General features: G+C 40.8%; 6 protein-coding genes across 13 annotated transcripts; 3 read left to right on the top strand and 3 right to left on the bottom strand.

Annotated features, from left to right (window-relative positions):
* Window positions 1-739: 739 nt before the first annotated feature.
* Window positions 740-2,949, bottom strand: LOC105686235 (eukaryotic translation initiation factor eIF1). The gene is made up of 3 exons (XM_012400876.3): window positions 2,771-2,949; window positions 2,348-2,505; window positions 740-1,758 (listed from the first exon to the last, which is right to left on the bottom strand). Exons 1-3 carry the CDS (start codon window positions 2,796-2,798, stop codon window positions 1,612-1,614), a joined length of 333 nt encoding a protein of 110 aa, XP_012256299.1. The 5' UTR covers window positions 2,799-2,949; the 3' UTR covers window positions 740-1,611.
* A 149-nt stretch (window positions 2,950-3,098) lies between these two features.
* On the top strand, window positions 3,099-7,545 carry LOC105686669 (protein HBS1). Its single transcript, XM_012401710.3, has 10 exons — window positions 3,099-3,298; window positions 3,407-3,472; window positions 3,584-3,883; window positions 3,945-3,986; window positions 5,374-5,908; window positions 5,987-6,216; window positions 6,299-6,497; window positions 6,560-6,765; window positions 6,839-7,284; window positions 7,377-7,545. Exons 1-10 carry the CDS (start codon window positions 3,256-3,258, stop codon window positions 7,383-7,385), a joined length of 2,076 nt encoding a protein of 691 aa, XP_012257133.2. The 5' UTR covers window positions 3,099-3,255; the 3' UTR covers window positions 7,386-7,545.
* An 82-nt stretch (window positions 7,546-7,627) lies between these two features.
* On the top strand, window positions 7,628-8,442 carry LOC105686671 (dnaJ homolog subfamily C member 24-like). The gene has a single exon (XM_012401711.3). It carries the CDS (start codon window positions 7,854-7,856, stop codon window positions 8,280-8,282), a length of 429 nt encoding a protein of 142 aa, XP_012257134.1. The 5' UTR covers window positions 7,628-7,853; the 3' UTR covers window positions 8,283-8,442.
* LOC105686208 (F-box/WD repeat-containing protein 7) lies at window positions 8,434-14,957 on the bottom strand. Of its 6 annotated transcripts, XM_048659301.1 has the most exons (9): window positions 14,388-14,793; window positions 14,229-14,272; window positions 13,734-13,967; window positions 13,332-13,564; window positions 13,140-13,242; window positions 12,550-13,068; window positions 12,072-12,479; window positions 11,668-11,983; window positions 8,434-11,514 (listed from the first exon to the last, which is right to left on the bottom strand). In XM_048659301.1, the coding sequence occupies exons 3-9, from the start codon at window positions 13,938-13,940 to the stop codon at window positions 11,351-11,353; spliced, it is 1,950 nt and encodes a 649-aa protein (XP_048515258.1). In that variant the 5' UTR covers window positions 13,941-13,967; window positions 14,229-14,272; window positions 14,388-14,793; the 3' UTR covers window positions 8,434-11,350. The 6 variants fall into 6 exon arrangements, with proteins under 6 accessions (XP_048515258.1, XP_048515259.1, XP_048515257.1 ...); XM_048659302.1 differs by lacking the exons at window positions 14,229-14,272; window positions 14,388-14,793 and adding an exon at window positions 14,855-14,957; XM_048659300.1 differs by having other exon boundaries at window positions 13,734-14,272; window positions 14,388-14,792.
* LOC105686684 (vacuolar protein sorting-associated protein 4) lies at window positions 14,880-17,871 on the top strand. Its single transcript, XM_012401734.3, has 6 exons — window positions 14,880-15,289; window positions 15,369-15,480; window positions 15,573-15,949; window positions 16,032-16,299; window positions 16,380-16,822; window positions 16,983-17,871. The coding sequence occupies exons 1-6, from the start codon at window positions 15,266-15,268 to the stop codon at window positions 17,082-17,084; spliced, it is 1,326 nt and encodes a 441-aa protein (XP_012257157.1). The 5' UTR covers window positions 14,880-15,265; the 3' UTR covers window positions 17,085-17,871.
* Window positions 17,815-20,562, bottom strand: LOC105686682 (pyruvate dehydrogenase [acetyl-transferring]-phosphatase 1, mitochondrial). Of its 3 annotated transcripts, none has more exons than XM_012401731.3 (5): window positions 20,430-20,562; window positions 20,006-20,342; window positions 19,788-19,929; window positions 19,171-19,647; window positions 17,815-19,102 (listed from the first exon to the last, which is right to left on the bottom strand). In XM_012401731.3, exons 2-5 carry the CDS (start codon window positions 20,135-20,137, stop codon window positions 18,420-18,422), a joined length of 1,434 nt encoding a protein of 477 aa, XP_012257154.2. In that variant the 5' UTR covers window positions 20,138-20,342; window positions 20,430-20,562; the 3' UTR covers window positions 17,815-18,419. The 3 variants fall into 3 exon arrangements, with proteins under 3 accessions (XP_012257154.2, XP_048515267.1, XP_012257156.2); XM_048659310.1 differs by lacking the exon at window positions 20,430-20,562 and having other exon boundaries at window positions 20,006-20,144; window positions 20,202-20,423; XM_012401733.3 differs by lacking the exon at window positions 20,430-20,562 and having other exon boundaries at window positions 19,171-19,410; window positions 20,006-20,423.

Below are 20,562 nucleotides of genomic sequence, written 5' to 3'. Positions count from 1 at the left end.
CCCCAGCGAAATATGAAATCAAATTTATGCGTTTCAACCGCTTTTTCAACGTAGTTTTTCAGAAGCGAACAGTTTCCTGGAACCGCCTCTGACCTTTTCACATTTCCTCGTTATTCGAACCAGTATAGATTTTCAACTTCATGAAATTTTACGTTCGGCTTATCCAATCGTCGATTGCTCAATTATGCATACTCCCCCTTTTTTAGGTATCGCATCGTAGGAAAGGGATCCTATTACAAATAATGAAATACCGTGCTGTCGATTAAAAAATCACAAGCCATTATTGCGCCGATATTATTTTACAAAATCGTACAGAACGGTTGATAACAACAATAAGAGTGACTACCGTTCGCAGTAGTAAATGACTGTACAGCAATATCTAATCTGCGATTCAATTTTTTCATACTTTCGCATTCCAGAAATCTGGCAGATATCGCTAAGGAAATATTACGAACATTGGAACAACGCACACATGCGTGCACAATTTAGAATCCATTTTCTTTACATCTTCTTGTTATCAATTACAATACAGTCACATGCTCAAATGACCGAACAATTGATTACAAGTTTCCAACAATTACTGTAACGAGGGCGAATGCTCTTCGTCGTACAACTTTGCTTGTACATAATTCACCTGTTTTATCACTTATCGTTTATCAGCTTGGTACCATCCCGTATCGTTTCCATGATCCTTTGGATGGATAAATAATTCGGTGGCAAATGAACATTCGGAATGAAAAACTATTCAATTATCATTTATTTATCTAGAACATCCACAATTTTATTCAAACAATTCCAGTGTCAATACTCAATACTGCATTTTTTAATATTTTCATTTGTTTTTTTTTTTTTAATTGATCATTTTATTAACTTGATTTGTAATGATACTCGATACAGTATATATAAATAAAGAAAGAAAAAAAAAAAAAAAAAAAAATTGTACAATGTTGGAAACTAAAATAATAAGTGTGAGTAAACTCAACGGCTGTAGATTATTGATTAAAATATTATATTTTAATAAATAATACAATCACTATGGAATCAAAGGCACGAAAATTGAAAACAACTGACATCATCAAGCACAAACTAATAGTTTGTTGTCCTTACTGTATACAGAGAAGAAAAAAAATAAGAAAAAACAATAAAAAATAAACTGAGTTACATGAGAATCCAATCTGACACCTAAAACGAGAATCCGCATCCTCTCTGAACACGTCAATTGCACCCAGATACATATTACCTAGTACCAAAACAATAATCCATCCGTTGCGCTCTATCAGTATCTGTACCTATCTTCCGTATTAATAATTATTTTCAAATTCTTCTACAATTATATTTAATATGTGATAAAAGAGTTTAGCGGATTACCTAACATAAGGCTGAAAAATATTGCTTCCTATAATATTACAAAAACGTTTGATTCGTATGCCTATACGGTATACTGTTATATATCTTTTTATTGAAATATATATTCGTATATAATAGGATATCCCACGAAGTATCAACAAGTAGTAGCGACTGATACAGATAATTTAAGATGACGAGGTGTTGCTGGCGGCGATGGTGGTGGTAGTCGAGTTTTCTTAGGTAGTGGCATGGGTGGCTGGTTTGTTAAAAACCATGTACCTTAAGCTGGTCAGGCTTCGCCAGACCGGATTTCGTTAGCCACTGGCATATATTCTCTCGCTGGTCCCCCTGCAGCTGCAGCACCTCCCCGTACTCCGGGTGCTCGATTACTGTCCCATTGCAGGCGAACTCCTGCAATAAAACGTCACCAAGTGTTCGTTAGTATCGCAGTTTTCTTCTTTCCCTCACTCGAGTGAACCTGTCGCATCCAAATTAATGACTTCGAACGGAGGTAGACCATGTCGAGGAGCCGGAATTCGTGAAAAAATTTTAGAATATCGCACGTGTCGACAGCTTCATACTTCACTAGAGATCGGAAATGTTTGTACCGGTTCGAGAAACGGGGAAGAAAAGAGAATCCGGTAACAAAGGCATTATTTTCAAACATTTGCATTTCTGAAAAAGCGCTCGCAAAATTCGACGAAAAACAAGGTCATCGAATATGAATACCCTTGTGACGTTCACAGAACCTAGGTGCCATAATTTTCATTTAATGCCAACTTGGAGATAATGGAAATAGACGATGTCAAATAATCAAACTTTATACAAGCAGTTATTTAGGGGGCGACAAAAATATTGCATTGTTTAATTGTAAAACCATATAAAATGAGATGATTTGCGCCGCAAGGTGAAAAATATATGTACGTCAGTTCTAAATATAGAAATGATTATCATAGACGGGTGACAGTTAGAAATGTTTGGAATGCAGTTGTGACTGTACCTTTTTACATGCCCGTACAATTTTTTTCAAGTCATATTCCGAAGAGAGCCCTTGCACCGTGGTTAGGGTCTTACGACCATTCCGCTGTTGAATTCTTATATGCACGAGACCGTCTTGGACATCATCATCTGAACCCTTGATTGCATCTGCAAAGGGGTCTGGGGGGGAAAGAAAAAAACAACAAAGTTTACTCGAAATGCGTTAAATATAGAATATGCAGTGGTCAAAGAGTGTCATTGACGGATCGCCGTCAGGTTGAGAAGATGGAGAAAATGATTATACGTCGATGGCTAACATTTAATTAATTCTGACGGCGGACCAAGGATTTGTGCGCAGAATGACGCAAGTCAAGACGCCACCGCCATTTTGAATAAAACGTCTTGTGGCACTTAGAAATTCAGATAATAAACGTCAAATACTTACCGAATGTGTTAAGATTCTGGATGGACATACGACAAACAAAATATATCCCTCGGAGATATAGATCTGCAAATTGCAATTACGATTGAGAATAGCGACCGATGAAATAGGATAACACAGGCACTACGCGACGATACTGCTAAACCCAAAAAATCTCGCACAGAGGCAAAACGCAACCGGAAGTAAAAGTTGCATTTGTCATAGGCGATGGGTGGGGTTGACGACGTGTTCCGAAACACGTTTACTACATCCACCACCCCATATAGGGATGAACGTCCAACTAAGAGCTACCAACTGTAAAGATTGGACAATAGTTGACAAGAATTTCAGACCAAGGATGTCAAAAATGTCTGATATTTTTTATCGCTGACGTTACATCCGTATGGAATTCGTGTTTTTATCGTACAGTTGAAGGATTTTGGAGTTTCCAGATTACTATTTTCAATGATTTAATTTGTGACTGAGAATGACTTAAGCTATACCAAATAATGTCTCGACACAGGAACGTTCGTTCCATGAATTATTCTGATGGTAAATACTATCTAGGTTAATTCGTCAAACTCTTCTTCAGCTCCATAAGACTGTCTACGCATATACCTACCTATTTATTCCTATTCAAATGTCATTGTCATTCCGCAGAATACGACGGATACGACGATGTTTATGGACACTCCGTTGAAGATGATTACTGCGTCTCTCCAGGTGGTGAGTGTAAATGATAATTCAACCCTAATCTAATTTTCCAATGTATTCGGTCACCTTCCATCCGTCAGATATTATCTTGACAAAGTACTTAGAGGTTTTTACGGATTATAGCTGAACAGTTTCTCTTCGACCGCAACAAGCAGCATAACATTTCATCCTACATTACGGAAGATGACATAGCAGAGGAGGATGAGCTACAGGAGGAGACGTTGCCACCCTCGAGCTATAAGAGACCGGAACTTTCCATCCTCGATGCTAAAAAATTGGAGTCTTGCATCGAAGTTATTAAAAACGTAGTGGGAGATTCCATACCTGAGTCAATACTCACAGAGAAAATTCTCCAGCATAATTTTAACTCAGAAGCAGCCCTCGAAGCTGTTCTTGCAGCTACCTCAACGATTTCTCCATCTGGTACGTATCTTTTCTCCGCATCACGCGGGATGGATCTTTAAAAACAAAATATTATTTACAGACAAGCGAGTGCCCACCAAAAACGGAGACGACCTCCCTCAAGGTATATTTCAATCTTTTCACATGAATTAGCATATAATGTTTTTTTCAAATGGCTTAAAACTGAAATCTCAAGCACATGCCTGACAACTATATGACCTTGTGTTTGTTTTTTTTTTTCATGTGCTGTATTCGTAACGTCATCGGTAAGGTAAGATTGCTCAGTTCCTACTTTCAACGCTCTTAGTGATCTGATAGCTTCCCACGTTCCCACTGGCATCGTTATTCCCAAATTTCAATTTAACAAAAGACAAAACTTATCGGACCGTGACTCTATTAAAACAACAAAACTGCCCGCTTCATGTCCTCAAAACAATACTAACACCCAAGTTTTTGGTTCGTTGGCCGATTTAACCGCTCATCATTTATGCACCTCTGGCGGTATCGGAGGAACAAGTAGCCCAGTAGCAGGCTCGCCAAGTACTAGTTTTGTGATCCCGAAACTGTGGACAAAAAATCAGCCTCCAATTTCTCATCGCGAGATTAAGTTGAGAGATACGACCGACAGCCCACATGGTCAGCAAAATAGCAACGACGATGCTACTTTAGACTCCTATCTTCACGACTTACACATTTCGACTCCAGTTATTAATAGGAAAGATCCGAAAGACGATACTAACCTCGATGCTGGAAAGCTCGTAGTTCAAAATACGAGAACCCCATCCCCGGAAGACTGGGTAATAGATTTGAGCACAGCTTTGAGGAAAACTTTTCCTACTCCATTAGCGCGTAACGAAAATTCAAATCCAAAGACACCAGAAAATTCTAATCAAGATATAGCTACGCTTGACATTTATTTGAACACTCGAACTCCAGAACCAACGGGAGACGACTCCCCCAAGATTTTGTTCGACTGTAACCTAAATTTGAGTAGTCTTCGACGTTCTAAGCTCGGGCATTCCAAAGAAGTGGCTTCTTTATTCGGAAAAATATTGTGCAGAAAGTGGAAAACGAAAAAACCCTACATCCGAAGAAAAGCCAAGGTTGATGTCATAGAAAGATTTGATTTTTCGAATCCCTCTCCGGACGACAGAATTCTTATCCATCTTAAAAGAAAATTACAATAAAGTTATCGGTACACCTACCAATGCACGCCATACTCGGAGCGGAACACCCAATTTTTTATTTTTTCTATACTTTTCCCGGATAATCAATCGGATTTTTTGCACTAATGTTTTCTATTCATCCGTCGGATGAGATCTTATTTGTTCAACTAGTTATACATCTTTGTAATATTTGTATTGCACTACCGGGCGAAGAGCGTTGCACAAACTTTTAAGATTTATTGGGATTTATTTTACCAAAATTATGTTAGTTTTAAAATATTAGAACCACTCAGTTTACTATGATATATTAGAAGGACATTAGACTCATAAGTAGCTTTATGATAGGCAAGAAACTAGCGGCCAAACCAACAGTACCTGCGGTATTCTCTCCTACGGTGAAAGTAGTACCAGCTGCGACACGGTCGGTTGTGAAAGGTTTTGACATCAGCGGAGCAGATGGAGATCTTCTCCATGCCAAAGGGGAAGGTTCCAGGTCGCAGAGTCCGTCGTTGGGTCCAACCTCTCCCGATGTCAGGAGAAGAGATTCAAAGCCAGTCTCGTCCAAATCGAACACGCCAAGATGTCAGTCTCCGGCGTTGGAACGACCGACACTGGAACAAGAGATGAAACTGAAACCGAACGAAAAAAAACTGGATGCACTTGGTGTGTTCAAAAACGTCCGAGGGGGCTCGAAGCAGCAACTGCATTTGGTGGTCGTGGGACACGTAGATGCCGGAAAGAGCACTTTGCTGGGCAGACTCCTCTGCGACCTGGGACAGGTGCCTTCGAAACTGATGCATAAATTCCAAACGGAGAGCAAGAAAATTGGAAAGCAGTCGTTCGCGTACGCGTGGGTGCTCGACGAAACTGGAGAAGAAAGGTAGGGCGCGTTCTTGACTTTCGTCTATTCGAGGATGTCTTCGCGGTTTCCTTTAACATCGTTTTTTGTCTCACCTAGGGAACGCGGCATCACGATGGACGTCGGTCACTCCAAATTCGAAACGGCCACCAAGTCCGTCACACTTCTAGACGCCCCGGGTCACAGGGACTTCATACCGAACATGATCTCAGGCGCGACTCAGGCTGACGTAGCATTGCTCGTCGTCGATGCGGCACGTGGAGAGTTTGAATCTGGCTTCGAAAGCGGTGGACAGACCAGAGAGCACGCTCTGCTCTTGCGTTCACTTGGTAACTGTCGCCGGCTGAGGAGGTTCATGAAAAATCATACGATCGCCGACCAGGATAATGATTGCTCGCAAATTATTTTCAGGTATATCCCAGTTGGCTGTGGTCGTCAATAAACTGGACACCGTCGAGTGGTCGAAGGAAAGGTTCGACGAAATAGTGGACAAGTTGAGTGTCTTCCTGAAGCAAGCTGGTTTCAGAGAAGCGGTAACATTCGTTCCGTGCAGCGGTTTGTCGGGAGAGAATTTAGTCACCCACGCCAAGGAACAAGGTCTTTCCAAATGGTGAGGTTCTCGCGATCCGTTACAATCGTCATTGGGCTTATAAAAATGTCAATATTCACCAGGTACAAGGGACCAAGCCTGGTCGAGGTCATCGATCAATTCAAATGTCCAGAACGGCCCGTCGACCAGCCCTTCAGATTTTCTGTCGATGACATTTACAAGGGTACCGGCACTGGATTTTGTGTCTCCGGCCACGTTGAGACAGGGATGGTATCCGTTGGCGAGAAGGTGCTCGTCCTGCCTCATAACGAAGTGGCATCGGTGAAAGGTTAGAACAGCTGACAGCTGCCATTGTAAGAGTATTTTTCTGCACTCTACGATCCATACGATCAAATTTTCAGGCATGCAGATCGATGAAATGCCTGTGACAAATGCGTTCGCCGGTGATCAGCTAGTTGTCACGCTGATGGGTATAGACCAGCAGATCATCGGGGTTGGAGACATCTTGTGCGATCTCCAGCACCCGGTGCCAACGACGACCAGATTCCAGGCACACGTGGTAATATTTGCCGTCCAAACGCCCATTACTCGAGGGTTGCCTGTCGTCATGCATCAGCAGTCTCTGGTAGAGCCAGCTGTGATAAAAAAGTTGGTCGCACAGCTCCACAAAAGCACCGGAGAAGTGATAAAAAGGAAACCACGATGCCTGCCTAAAAATTCTAGCGCTGTCGTAGAGATAGAAACTCAGCGCCCCGTCTGCATGGAACTGTATAAAGATGTTAAACAACTTGGCAGAGTTATGCTGCGTGTGGGAGGCACTACTCTAGCAGCTGGTTTAGTCACTAAGGTATTCATTAATCCGATACGCAACGAAATGATCAAGTCTTGAAGTTATCCCATGTATCATGTACTTACTTATGTGTGTATTTTTTTTTGCAGATATTCTGATCCAAAGTGGGTGAAATTTAAATGAGGCTGGCTTATCGCAGTACCCAAGTTTTACAATACACACAACATTTATAAACTGTCACGGTTTTTTAATACTTATCATGTACTATAAGGTTACTCAATCGCCAATAAAATCATGGATCACGTTGTAAAATAAAAATCATCAACCATTTGTTTTGTCTATCAAGCGCGACTGGCCGGACGTAACCTATACTCTAGGAGCCGTCAGGTGTCACGTGGTGACCAAAGAGAGTTCATCGTGTGGTGATCAGCTGTCAAACCATAGATGGATGTAAAGTTTGGTGGTAAATTAATTACGCTGGTGAAATAGACAGCTGTATTATACGTTTCGTTCATCACATCACGGTGTGGAAGTGACAATCGAACATGTATGGGGTGGACGTCATGAGGATTTTGGAAATATTATAAATCCGACATAACCTGTGCGGATATTTCTTGTAGATAGAAATGACTGAGGAATCAATTTCAAACTACTACGAAATACTTGGTTGTGACCAAGAATCTACTTACGAGAACTTGAAGCAGGCATACCATGAGCTGGCCCTGCGGTTCCATCCGGACAAGGTCTCGAACACAGCTGACAACGGAGGTGAATTTCAGAAAATTGATGAGGCGTGGAAGGTTTTGAGAGATCCTTCTCTGAGGAGGCAATATGACGTCGAATTTAGGCAGGCGAAACTCGAAGCCGAGAGCCAACTGGTTTACGCTAGAATAACGCCAGGAGAATTAGAAGCTACAGACGATGAAAACGTAATGTCTTATCGATGTAGATGCGGTAGTTCTTATTCCGTACACTCCCAAGATCTGAATGAAAGTAATAACGTGTTACACGTGTACTGCGACGAATGTACATTCATGATCATAGTGGAAACGTGATATTTCGACGCTTACCAGATATTGTTCTACCAAATTCATAGAAAAGCCAGAGAATCTGAAATCCACAATTTTTTTCACTCCCTCGGTATTTCAAATTCTGTAAAAATATTTCCCAGATAATTTAAACGTATGAAAATAAATATGCAAAATATAAAATGCAGCAACATTTTCTATTTCTTATAAAAAATGATACAACAGATAACACATTCTTATAATATAAACTATTGAGCAATATACAAATAAAACATGATCCTTGGAGAAAGATCACGGTACAACAAGTAAAGATGCGTTTTCATGGATCTGTTAGTTGTTTTCAATCATATCATACATATATCACAACCAACAAGATGCAATGCGATGATTATTGATTTTGTCCGTCTAAAAAATCAGCCTTTAGTGGGGATTTTTTAGATATCGACAACGATTGATTCGTATGGTGGATGTCCTATTCGACACACGTATTGCACAAGTTAAGAAACACAACTATCCTTATTGTATCATGACTGAAACAGACTTTTGTTACAAGATATTCGAATCGAAGGTCGTACTGGGTCGATATAGACCTATTATTTACTGCGTTTACAAAACAGTGACTACCGATATCAGCTGAAACAAATTGGTTCACTTTCATTCCACATTATTTGGATCTCCGACAATATTTAGCTAGTTAAAACATGGATTTATCAGTAAGAGATACATATGACTTAACAATTTTTGCACGACAAAAACAGTCGCATGGATAAAAAGCTGACGAGCACAAAGTGGTCCACAAATGGTACACGACCGAAGCACAGTTGATAACATAAATTCATTTTATAACAATTTTTCAACACAATACGTACGCCATTGTTATTGTTTCTTTTCTTTTTTATCAACTATTTCAAATTTTCAACGCGTATCATTTGTTACTTGATATCGGAAGAAATGTACGTAGTTAGGTTTCTATGTAAGGTTAATTACTGCCAGTATCTCTTATATTGAGCAACCGCTGCTGGTAAAACCTGGAGTGATTAATTGAAAATAAATAACTACGAGAAGTGATTTTTGAAACTTTCCACTTTTTTCCTTGTTTCTCGTTTTTTGTGTGAGAAAAATATTACTGTCATAAAATTTTTACTATTCTTCTCGAGATTTTCACGATTAGATATTTTAATACTGGCACAAATCGATAAATTAGGAAAAAACAAATAAACAAATATTTGCCCATTTCTTTTTTCTTTTCTCCCATTACGAGCATTTTTTTTATCTTCTTTTAAATAACTCTGCCATTTATCAACAATTTCACCGTTATTACATTAAACAAAAGTTTATAAAAAAAATAAACAACAAAAGAGAAACGTTGAAAAACAGAATTTCAAAATATATACGTACTCATCACTATACATTAAAGTTTACAAAAAACCTATTATTATTACCAATTATTAGCTCTTATCAATTTTGTTAGGCACATACATTAGGATTTCGTAATTCATCGTGTTGTCTCGAATAGGCTTCAGTTCACATAGTACATTTCACATGGTACGTACGTACGCACTAGATGGAATGAAAATATTTCATTCCAATATGTGATGATTAATTTATAGCAGCCGAGAAATTACTAATCAGTCAATTTTATGCGCATAAGGTATGTGGATTAATTTATTCAATATTCTAACAATATCTAGAAAATAAATTCTAGACGCCTGGAAAATATGATTATTGTTATTATTTATTATTACTATTATTATTATTATTATTACTACTATTATTATTTTTCTATATTTCTCTCTCTTTTTTTGTTCTTCACTTTCGATAGATGAAATGTATTGCTGTACAATTGGATTAGTCGACAAAATGATCACTAATGTATTATTATAATTTCTAATAGCATCTTACATTCCCGAATTCATATGGAATGAAAGGATAAATTTTTTGTTCTCCGAGAAATATTCTCGATAATATTCACAAGCAGATCTGCCAATTGATTAAATAATTCGTACCTACAAATCCCGATGCGAATGAATTTCAACGGAAATAAATAGTAATTGATAATAACAAGAAAAAAACGTAACAATAATTACGAGAACTAAATTCATTCAAAAATAATAATGCCCTAATCACTCACACCTCTTCATTTTCTTTCGAAAATATTTAATTTACAATTCATTTGAAAAATAGATAAAAGACGGGGGAAAAAAAGTAAACCGATATTTTTCAACGTCAATGGCGAAAATTGTGAAATAACGACGGTTACTTTCTCTCTTTTCTTTACTTTCCTTGAAAACACACCACTTATTCCTGCCAAGTCATACTTTAACACACAACAAATGAATAATTTACTCCGCCAGATGAGGTTTGACAAAATAGATCGGTTCGATTATTGGTCAGAATGATTTAGCTGCCAGAAAAAGATGAATATGACTGACATGATTGTGTAAAGAAACATGACTTCTGGTCCGGCATGGTGTGCACCGAATGCCCAGGTAACCGTAGATGTGCCTTGTGCGAATTTAAAGTTAACCCCAAAATAACCTGAATATTAGGTAGTGCTGTTAGTTGATCTGGAAATTCTAATACGATCAGTGCTAGAAATTGTTGAGATCTTATTTCCTCTCTGGACATTTAAATGCCCATGAATAAATTCTTGGAGAATACTAAAGAATCTGTACAGAAATTACCGAGTTTTTATCGTTATTGTTCTATTTTTTTTTACCCAATATCGCGTAATAAATCCGATTAGCCCCACTTCACACGTCTCCGCAGTTGGATTGAAAACTTAGGTTTTATCTTTGTTTTTACGTTTGTACTCTGCAGTACGTTCCGACCCACGATCGATAGATTATTATTTTTTTTTTTTAATTTCTTTTTAAATTTTTTTATGTTACCCGGTGACGACGATGTTCACGCTTGTTAATTTTGTTTATGTTTATGTTTTTTTTTTTAATTCTTCACGATTTGTGTTTTCATGCAGTCTTATCACAATCACACCATGTAGTACATGAACATTGTACAGTAGATTGGTTATGCTACCTAATTATATTATGTACAGAGGTCACGTAGAGGAGTCGTCTCTCCCATTGACGGGAAGACTATTTTGCCTCCACGTCGAAATCGAGAACAAGCAATTTGGTTTCCTCTGTACCGTTACGACTTCCAACGGCACAAACCAATTTAGTATCGCTTGCTCTAATTCTCCACACTACACCACCACTACCGCCACTTTCCAGAGCTACGAGATTCCTTATGAACTCCCCTGAAATGTCATCGTCGATAAAAAAAAAGAAATAAAAATCAAAAAGGTGATATATATTACGCACACGAACACGTGAACGCCTGGTAACTAGACGATTTTTTTCATTTCTGACGACGAAAAAGCGTCAGAAAATTAATTTGAAATTCAACTCACCGGTCTTCACATCCCAGAGTTTGACAGTTCCGTCATCGGAGGAGGTTATAACGAAATGACTGTTAAATTGTAGGCAAGTGACAGCCGACTGATGTTTGTCAGGTCCGGAGAGGGTCTGCAGACAATGGCCGCTGACAATATCCCAAACTTTGACCGTAGAATCCGCGTTACCGGACACAAGAATATTGTTGCGGAGCTCCATGCCCGACGTGAGAGACTGATGACCCATCAGAGTGTGCCTACACGCACCCGTCTCTACTTCCCACACTCTGATGCTCGTATCTAACGATCCGCTTACTACATGAACACCATCGAACTAAACGAGAAGAAGAAGAGTTACGGGTAGACTCGGAAGTTTCAGAGAAATTCTAAGGATTTTTTCAAAGTAATCGGTGCATTCTTACTTGAAGGGAGTAAACGCGGTTGGTGTGTCCTTGAAGCGTGTGAAGGCACTCTTCTCGTTCGGGATTCCAGACCTTGACCATGTAGTCGTAGGCACCGCTGACCACCAGTTTGCCGTCGTATTGCACACACCGAACAGCCGCCAGGTGACCAACTAATACGTGAAGACACTCTCCGGTGTCGACTTGCCACACCCTCAAAGTTGCATCTCTGCTACCGCTGACGACCTTGTTTCCGTGAAGATGCATACACCTCACCGTTGACGTATGCCCGTAAAGAGTGTGTATACACTGGCCCGTTTCCGCGTTCCATACTTTCAGCGTACGGTCCGTACTACCGCTAATTACAGTCGTACCTGACATCTGGGAAGACCAAACGCCACCTGTATGCCCCACTAGCGTCCTCAAACACTGTTTTGAGAGAGAAAAGATCAGTATCTACTCGATTTCTCAGTTCGACATGGATGGAATATTGGATTACCTTTCCGGTGACGGCGGACCAGACTTTGAGGGTATTGTCGTCGGAGCCACTGACTATTCTGTTGCCAGAAAACTGTAAACAGGTTATAACGTGGTCGTCGTGTCCCTTCAGGACTTTGGGTGGACGGATTGGTTTGGTTCTCCAATTCATTTTGATGTTATGCTGCCTCATGTACGCCTGCTTCCACGGCGAGGAACAACTGTTTGAATTTCGACTGTTTTTACGTTTCGGAGTCGGCAGATCCCTAAGGTCATCTATCCCTGTCGCTCGACACTTTTCTTTCCACAATAGATTGTCATCTGCAAGAAAGCGCCAATTCCTGCATGTTTGCGCTGCACGCAATAAATCTCGCGGTTCTAAGAACGCTAACACTGACAATGCCAACTCTTTGGGCAGTAACGATATGAAATCCCTCTGAAATTGTGGTTCGATGACTTGCATCATGTGCCGAACTTGAGTCGGTTCGCACCTTTCTATCAGTTCGTCTATAGCTAACATTCTCTCCGCATTTGACCATCTCTGTGAACATGACATGTTTTTCGAGGTTATTAACCTTACAACCTGATCATTATTTCCAATCGGTAACTCACCTGAAATTGTAGCAACCAATTGCTCATCTCCGGAGGAGGATTGTCTCTGGTGGGGATAACGCTCCTCACGTGTTTCCCTTTGTCATCCACTCGTTTCACAACCCTTTGAAGAAGACGAAAGAATTTCAGACAATTTGCACAGGAATTCGTTTCGGAGTACTCGATAAAAGATAGAAGGAATCTGCCGCTTACATAACATAAGTCTTTTCCTCTGGGTTAAGCTTTTTACAGGGTAACGAAGACTCCGCTTCGCTCTTGCGTTTCCTCTGAGGCTGAACTGCGTCCAGCGGAACACAAGTATGTAATATAGGACTGAGGGGTCTAGGAGGTAATGCCGGAGGCGATTGCAGAGCTAACGTATGACGATCGGTGCTTTCGTTCTCTTCGCCGCATTCTGCGTCGCAGTACATGCCTCCGTCGCTTGTCTAGATGGATAGTAAAAAAAAAAGACAAATTTAAAGTTGTCCGGAAAAAGTACAGAGCTAATCGACAGACCCGAACGCCAAAGTACAGTAATGTTTACGGCTCTTGATTGATTTGCGTAATTAAATTGAGAAATGTGATGGAAATATCATTTGGACACAAGATATTTACCTCACTTTCTTCATCTGTGCTATCTTCTTCTTCTTCTTCAGCTTCCTCTCCATAATCATCGGACTCGCCGTCATGCGCTATAGCAGTTTGCAGCGGGTCTAACGTACTTGGTCCTGGAACGCCCTCCACACCTTCAACGGGACTAGGACTCGTACCTCCGGGTTTTTCCCCTCCCAGCCCCTTGGACGACGACGAAGGGGCAGACATAGCTGAATTCTTACGTTATTTCAACAGCTAGAAATGAGTTAGAGATAAGACAACAGGTATAGATGTCAGGGAAGAATATTATTGTTATTATGAATTGCCATATCAAATTTTGAGTATTCTAACGGTACTTTGAAAAAGAGAATTTCTTTTTTCTTTCGGTCTAGTGATCCGTTGTACAGAATCATCAGATGAGACTCTACGCAGGAAGTAAGATCATGACAGTACGAGGAGTTAAAAATAGTTAAAGGTACAAACGTATCGGGGTCCTAGATTGGAGAAAATTCTAACCTTGAAAAGGATCATGAGCTGGGACTTGCCATTTTGAACATAGCCTATAAGAGAAATGTAACAAAGGCCCGGTCAGCCACACCCTGGGTGTACGGGGTGATTTACAGTTTGAGAAAGTATTTACGCTGTAAGTTAGTGGTAAAAATAATGATTTCGTACTTTGTAGAGCAATCTCCTCGGTTGACTTCTTCAGCTATATTACCTACGTTAATCCAGTGGCAGTGTCCCACGAGAGCGAACCCACCGACTTTATTAGGGGAAGCGATTAATTTTCTATCAACTGCGCGGGGCGTACATTTCTCTTTCACTTGACGCCTTGGCTCGGTTGTGGGAGTGCACTAATTTATTTTCTTTAAAAATTATGCCACCACTAATCGGCAAATGAAAACAATAAACGATGATAAACACGGTATAAGTGCCATCGACGAACCCGAGGTTGTTCTCTTCGAACTCCGTGGTTCACACGATGCTTTTGCACATGCGTTGAGATTTTTCAAGCCAAATTTACAGGGGCTACCATTTCAAGCCGCATTTTCACAATGCAATCTTTCTCGTTTCGCGTATTTCCCCGTAAAATCCTAGACGAATAGAAATTGTGTAGAAGATAGAGAGGGATATCTACATACCTCGTCTCGAGTCAAAACTGGAAGTGAAATATATTTTATTGGTGAATGCAACTCGAATGTTTTCTACGATTGGCCGACGAGCCTCTCCCAGAGATTTTTAGGAGAGCGACACGAAGGGAACCATTTTCAACTATTAAAAACTATTCCTAGGAGCCTCCGGAGTCATCGGTGACGTCAGAGAGTAGAATTTTGAAGGTTAAAATTTGACAGCACCCCGAGCTTCGACCATCAAAAACTGAGAAGCTTCGGGTTTTTGTAAGGTGTGCAAAGTGGATCGTTGATCATCGTACAAGTTTTTAATCGCACGTGTATCAAACCAGTTATTATTTTGTTGACCTCAAATTTATATTCATATTACAACATACTTCACTCTGCTGAGCTAAGGTTAAGGAGGAGCCATTTCTCAATAAAATGGCAGTAGGAACAACATTGCAGGTAATCACAATCTCTCGGTACCGACTCTTATTCGCACTATGCTGAATTAACAAAACTATGTCATCACGTTTCTGTACAGAAAGCCATCGACTTGGTGACCAAGGCCACCGAAGAAGATCGGAACAAGAACTACGAGGAAGCCCTCAAACACTACGAACATGGTGTCGAGTACTTCCTTCATTCGATCAAATGTACGCATTGTGGGGGCTGTTTTTTGCGAGTCAATTTGCTACGATTGTTACACTTTCTTTGATTAATTCCTTGCAACGTGTTTTTCATTCAGATGAAGCTCAAGGAGAAAGAGCAAAGGAGAGCATCAGAACAAAGTGTTTGCAGTACTTGGACCGAGCCGAAAAATTGAAGGAATACCTGAAGAAGGGTAAGAAAAAACCAGTTAAAGACGGAGAGAGTCACTCAAAGAGCGACGACAAAAAGAGCGACAGTGGAGACAGTGACGACGATAGCGATCCTGAAAAAAAGAAATTACAGAGCAAATTAGAAGGAGCGATAGTAATTGAAAAACCCCAAGTGAAATGGAGCGACGTCGCTGGACTGGATTTAGCAAAAGAAGCACTGAAAGAGGCGGTGATACTGCCGATACGTTTCCCCCATTTATTTACCGGGAAACGTATTCCGTGGAAAGGCATATTACTTTTTGGAGTAAGTCGTGTAACTGAATTTTGAACAATGACCATGAAAATATCTGTGTTCGTTATTGATCTTTGGACGAAACATATTTCAGCCTCCGGGTACCGGAAAATCATTCTTAGCAAAGGCAGTGGCGACCGAGGCAAATAACTCAACTTTCTTCTCGGTATCGTCCTCAGACTTGGTGAGCAAGTGGCTCGGCGAATCTGAGAAACTTGTAAAGAATCTATTCGAATTGGCCCGCCAGCACAGGCCTAGTATAATATTCATCGACGAGGTCGATTCTCTGTGTTCTTCGCGTTCGGACAACGAATCTGAATCTGCTCGAAGAATAAAAACCGAATTCCTGGTCCAAATGCAAGGTTCGATACACAAAGTGCACGCCGCAAATGCTCCGCTCGAGTTCTGAAAACCTTTACATCCTGATGCAACCTGGTTTCAGGTGTCGGTACCGACAACGAGGGGATTCTTGTCCTGGGAGCGACTAATATTCCCTGGGTATTGGATTCTGCGATCAGAAGGCGATTCGAAAAGCGAATCTACATTCCTCTTCCGGAGGAGCCGGCTCGCATGGTCATGTTCAAGCTCCACCTTGGCAGTACGGCTCATGTTCTGACGGATGACGATTTCAAGAAATTAGCTGCTTCCACCGAGGGATACTCCGGTGCCGACATAAGCATCATTGTTCGAGACGCGCTTATGCAGCCGGTCAGACAGGTCCAAACGGCGACCCATTTCAAGAAAGTACGTGGACCCTCGCCGAAGGATAATACGATAATTGTTGACGATCTTCTCACCCCTTGTTCTCCGGGTTCACCTGGTGCTATTGAAATGACGTGGATGGAAGTAGACGGAGATAAACTGTACGAGCCACCGGTGACCATGGTGAGTCCGCACAATCTTGCAATTGGCATAAATTTTTCCACTTTTTTGACAGAATCGAGTACTCTCGTAACGTCACCTAAGCTAACCCGCTCGAGATAAGATAACGGTCGTTCAATTAAAAATACATACTTATAATCGATGATTGCGCTGGTTATTTTAGAAAGACATGATGAAATCACTGGCCACAACGCGTCCGACAGTGAACGAAGACGATATGGAAAAACTTGAGAAGTTCAAGGAAGACTTTGGCCAAGAAGGTTGAAGATGCCATCTCATTTAAGGCTTAAGAAATAAAAGAATTTCACACTTACATACTACACAGAGTTATACACGCTTGCCTTATTCCGATTTAGGATGAAATACAGATCCAGCGTTTGTACAAAAATATTATTCACAAGATTTTCCGTTCTATTCCTTGTAAGAAATTCGATTTTGCCTGATATCGTCCGTCGTTGAAATTATGAATATCGCTAAGAGTTATCAACGGCCGAAGTCGTTGAGTATATTCGTAATTGTAATCACGTGTATAAATATTGAACACGCAGAATTAAAGAAAAGAAAGAAATCGATCAATAATACGATTTTATGAGAATTTAATCATTTTGTCACCTATTGATAATGCATTTTACAAAAGTTCTTGAGTCAACCGGTGAAATCGGAGATTCCTCAGTTTTTATATCGGAAATAGCTACCATTTTTTCGCTTCTACTCGAGTGTAGTAAACCCGATTCCTGTGTAGTTTAGAATCCTAGAGATCTGTCTTAGACAATTTGAGTATCGATCGTTCAAAGGTATTTTTCTACTTGATTACGAATATTGCTTTTTTTTCTTAGTTTTTTTTTAAGTTCATGCGATTAATCTAGGAAAATTCAACTCACACCAGGAATGAATTATAAATAGGCTTAAATATTCAAATAAAAATTATAAATTAATATCATTTGAATATTTCGTGATGTATATCGATGTGTTGATGATAAGCATAATAATACTTGTATCGTGTAAATTATGTTTTTATTGTTAACTAAATAAATAACAAGGTATATAGTTTACTTGAACTAGACAATTCACAGTTGCGCGTAAACAAACATCAGAATTGTAAAAATATCACAAAATTTCGGGTCTGCTTTTCAAGACTACCACACCTTGAAATCTCAAAGCTACATCGTATGAGTGAAACCGTAACGTCGAGGTACCACTCTCACTGCCTTCCTCGTCGAGGTCAACGATCGATACAATTCATCCTTTGTCTATAAATACCTAACATCACTACGCTCGATACCCCAAGTGTGCACCTCGATAATTGTTAAGCAGCTGCGATTCAATCCGACACATATTATTTACAACCCTCGTGCTCCTCGCGCTCGGGTAGCAGGTCATGCCAGTAGAGTGTACGTAAATCGAACGAACGGAATAAAATAATAACTGTGATCAAGCATGGCAGAGACTGAAAGACGCTTCGGCAGTTTGTAGCTATAATCAAATTTACATCCAAAGGTTACGAGATCAAATCTCAGTTAACACTTGCGAGATGCGATGTCGTTACACCCGTACACACTGGAAAATACGCATCACGTGACGTTAGACCGAAGCGTTTCTTTCACGGAGGGCAATGCCTCAAGAACTCGGAGTCGAAATAGACGACCGTAATGGTAATGTCGTCGCGGAACACCCTGACAACCTCGCCCGGCAAGGTCAACAACTGGGACAGTTTTCCGTGATCTATTCCGTACTCGGTGCCACCGAGGGCGTTCCTCAAAAGATGCGTAGCCGCGTTACTGTCCAACGGCTTTTTCTTGAGGCCCTCCTTGCGGTGGAGTAGCATCTCGTTGATCTCGGACAATTTCATATTTTTTTTTGGCAACCTGAGCGGACTCAGAGTAACTTTTCCGCTCATGTGTTCGCCCACTAACCTGACTGCTTCCAAAGGCGATATCAAGTCCCACAAACCGTCGGTTCCGATGATCAGAAATTTATCCCTCGGGGTCAACCGATGGTATTGCACCTCCGGCTTCGCGCTCAGGTAAGGTGGAGTATAGTAATTCGGAGGTATAGCACCATCTCCGAGGTATGGCACTGCCACATTTTGCAATATTTCTTTAGTCCACTTGTACCTGAAGTCTCCCATCGCACGCAGGGGAGCCAGCTGACCGAGAAGACGCTCCATTTTAATGACAGTTGATCGCTCGCTGTTGGGATGCTCTGAAAGGATCCTCTCCACTTCCGAACGATTGTCGGAGTTGTGTTCCACCGTCATTATCTTTGTGGACCACCCGTCGTTCTCTGATGATAAAAGATTTTATTTAGCAATAATAGCGAATTTTAAACGTGCTTTATAGTTATTTCACAACCTGAGAGCACGCCAAGTACCGCTTGGCAATCTCCGACACCAGCAACGTGTAAATGGGGTCCGTCTACGTGAGCAATGACAGCCACAGCGCCAGACATTGCGACAGCAAGTGTTCTGGCGGCGTCTTTTTTACTCAGTTTCATCATCGCTTCCGAAGAAAGGTCGTTATCCAATCTGAGAAAGGCGTTTTCGAGAGCGGTTTCCATCTGAAATTCTTTCGCGTTTCCATGTTCAGCCAGTTCTTTGACAAACGAAAAAAAACTGGCGTGATACAAGTCTCTGATTTCGGCGACAAGCTCTACTTTGTCATTGAAAGTTTCTATCAGCTCCAACTTCCTATCATTCTCAATGGATTCCAGATACTTTTTTAATATCTCAGAGGGGAGTAAACATGCAGAGATGTAGTGGAACAGTCGTTTTGAAATAACCTGCGCACACGCACCACCACCATGACCGTCAAATACTCCCAACAACGTGCCTGATAGAAAAAAAATTTCTCATTTTTGACTTTTCCATCTTGGAAAAAAGTTGCATCGTACGTTCAGATGATAAGGAAGCTACGTTCTCGTTACCACGCACATAGTGCTTCGGTATATCGAATCTGAAAACTACAGGTACCTTTCGTGAGAAGACATTGTGCCTCGGATCTCGTATCTTCGATGGGATTATTTGAAGCTAGTTGATTCGAATCGTAGCATTTTATCGAGCCTGGGCCTTCGAAATCTTTGGTGAATTCATTGGCTTGCAAGATAGTCGTGACCTGTAACGTGCGACAAGTTCGTTAGTGGAACAAGCAGTGGATATCGGATAAGATATGGAGTTTGAAAATGTCATACCTCTTGCGGTGTAAGACGAGGCAGGGAAGCATAGAATCGCTGGGGCGAATCGGCGCTTGGATTCTTAACGTGTCTGGTACCGACGTTGCTGTAATTTAAAACGAGCCGGCGGGCACCACTACAGAAGACCATTCTACAACTAATGGAGAGCTGTTAATCTTTCGCAGTACTCAGAATAAACTATAGTTTTCAGTACCGCCACTTTTCCAGCACATTTCGTCTCTCCACGTGGAAAGGTTAGCAATCTCGCTCTTCCACGGAATTCACAGAGCACAATCCGCGAGGACGTCCTTCCTCGATTTCTCAAAGGTTGCCCCTCATACGAATGTGGTCGATTCTTACGGGTATTACAACACAAAAGGAAAATTCTTAGTCTTAAAATAGTGTAATTTTAGGGATTGACCTCGTCGGCTTCAATACTCACTTCACTTTAAATCGCGCAAAAATTTGTTGCGTACTTCAAATGACAATCGGTAGTTAGCCGGAGCAAAGATAGTCGAAAGAGAGCAGCAGATGCCGCCAATGTGGCGTACCCTTGTAGCGTTGGTTCGGTTTCT

This window comes from Athalia rosae, chromosome 8, assembly GCF_917208135.1.
Source record: "Athalia rosae chromosome 8, iyAthRosa1.1, whole genome shotgun sequence".
NCBI lineage: Eukaryota > Metazoa > Arthropoda > Insecta > Hymenoptera > Athaliidae > Athalia > Athalia rosae.
The sequence above is the reverse complement of the archived record's forward strand: the minus strand, read 5'-3'. Positions and strand labels throughout refer to the sequence as shown.

Coding starts and splice junctions, on each gene's coding strand:
- LOC105686235 (XM_012400876.3), bottom strand. CDS start 2,798: ATGTCCATCCAGAATCTTAACACATTCG. Junction 2,506..2,770: donor CCAGAATCTTAACACATTCG/GTAAGTATTTGA, acceptor TTTCCCCCCCAG/ACCCCTTTGCAGATGCAATC. Junction 1,759..2,347: donor TTGTACGGGCATGTAAAAAG/GTACAGTCACAA, acceptor GTTTTATTGCAG/GAGTTCGCCTGCAATGGGAC.
- LOC105686669 (XM_012401710.3), top strand. CDS start 3,256: ATGTCTCGACACAGGAACGTTCGTTCCATGAATTATTCTGATG. Junction 3,299..3,406: donor TTCCATGAATTATTCTGATG/GTAAATACTATC, acceptor GTCATTCCGCAG/AATACGACGGATACGACGAT. Junction 5,909..5,986: donor GACGAAACTGGAGAAGAAAG/GTAGGGCGCGTT, acceptor TGTCTCACCTAG/GGAACGCGGCATCACGATGG.
- LOC105686671 (XM_012401711.3), top strand. CDS start 7,854: ATGACTGAGGAATCAATTTCAAACTACTACGAAATACTTGGTTGTGAC.
- LOC105686208 (XM_048659302.1), bottom strand. CDS start 13,940: ATGTCTGCCCCTTCGTCGTCGTCCAAGGGGCTGGGAGGGGAAAAACCC. Junction 13,565..13,733: donor GCACAGATGAAGAAAGTGAG/GTAAATATCTTG, acceptor CTATCCATCTAG/ACAAGCGACGGAGGCATGTA. Junction 11,515..11,667: donor ACTCTGGGATGTGAAGACCG/GTGAGTTGAATT, acceptor ATGACATTTCAG/GGGAGTTCATAAGGAATCTC.
- LOC105686684 (XM_012401734.3), top strand. CDS start 15,266: ATGGCAGTAGGAACAACATTGCAG. Junction 15,481..15,572: donor CTTCCTTCATTCGATCAAAT/GTACGCATTGTG, acceptor TTTTTCATTCAG/ATGAAGCTCAAGGAGAAAGA. Junction 15,950..16,031: donor AAGGCATATTACTTTTTGGA/GTAAGTCGTGTA, acceptor AACATATTTCAG/CCTCCGGGTACCGGAAAATC.
- LOC105686682 (XM_012401731.3), bottom strand. CDS start 20,137: ATGGTCTTCTGTAGTGGTGCCCGCCGGCTCGTTTTAAATTACAGCAAC. Junction 19,648..19,787: donor ACAATGTCTTCTCACGAAAG/GTACCTGTAGTT, acceptor TTTTTCTATCAG/GCACGTTGTTGGGAGTATTT. Junction 19,103..19,170: donor GGTACTTGGCGTGCTCTCAG/GTTGTGAAATAA, acceptor TTTTATCATCAG/AGAACGACGGGTGGTCCACA.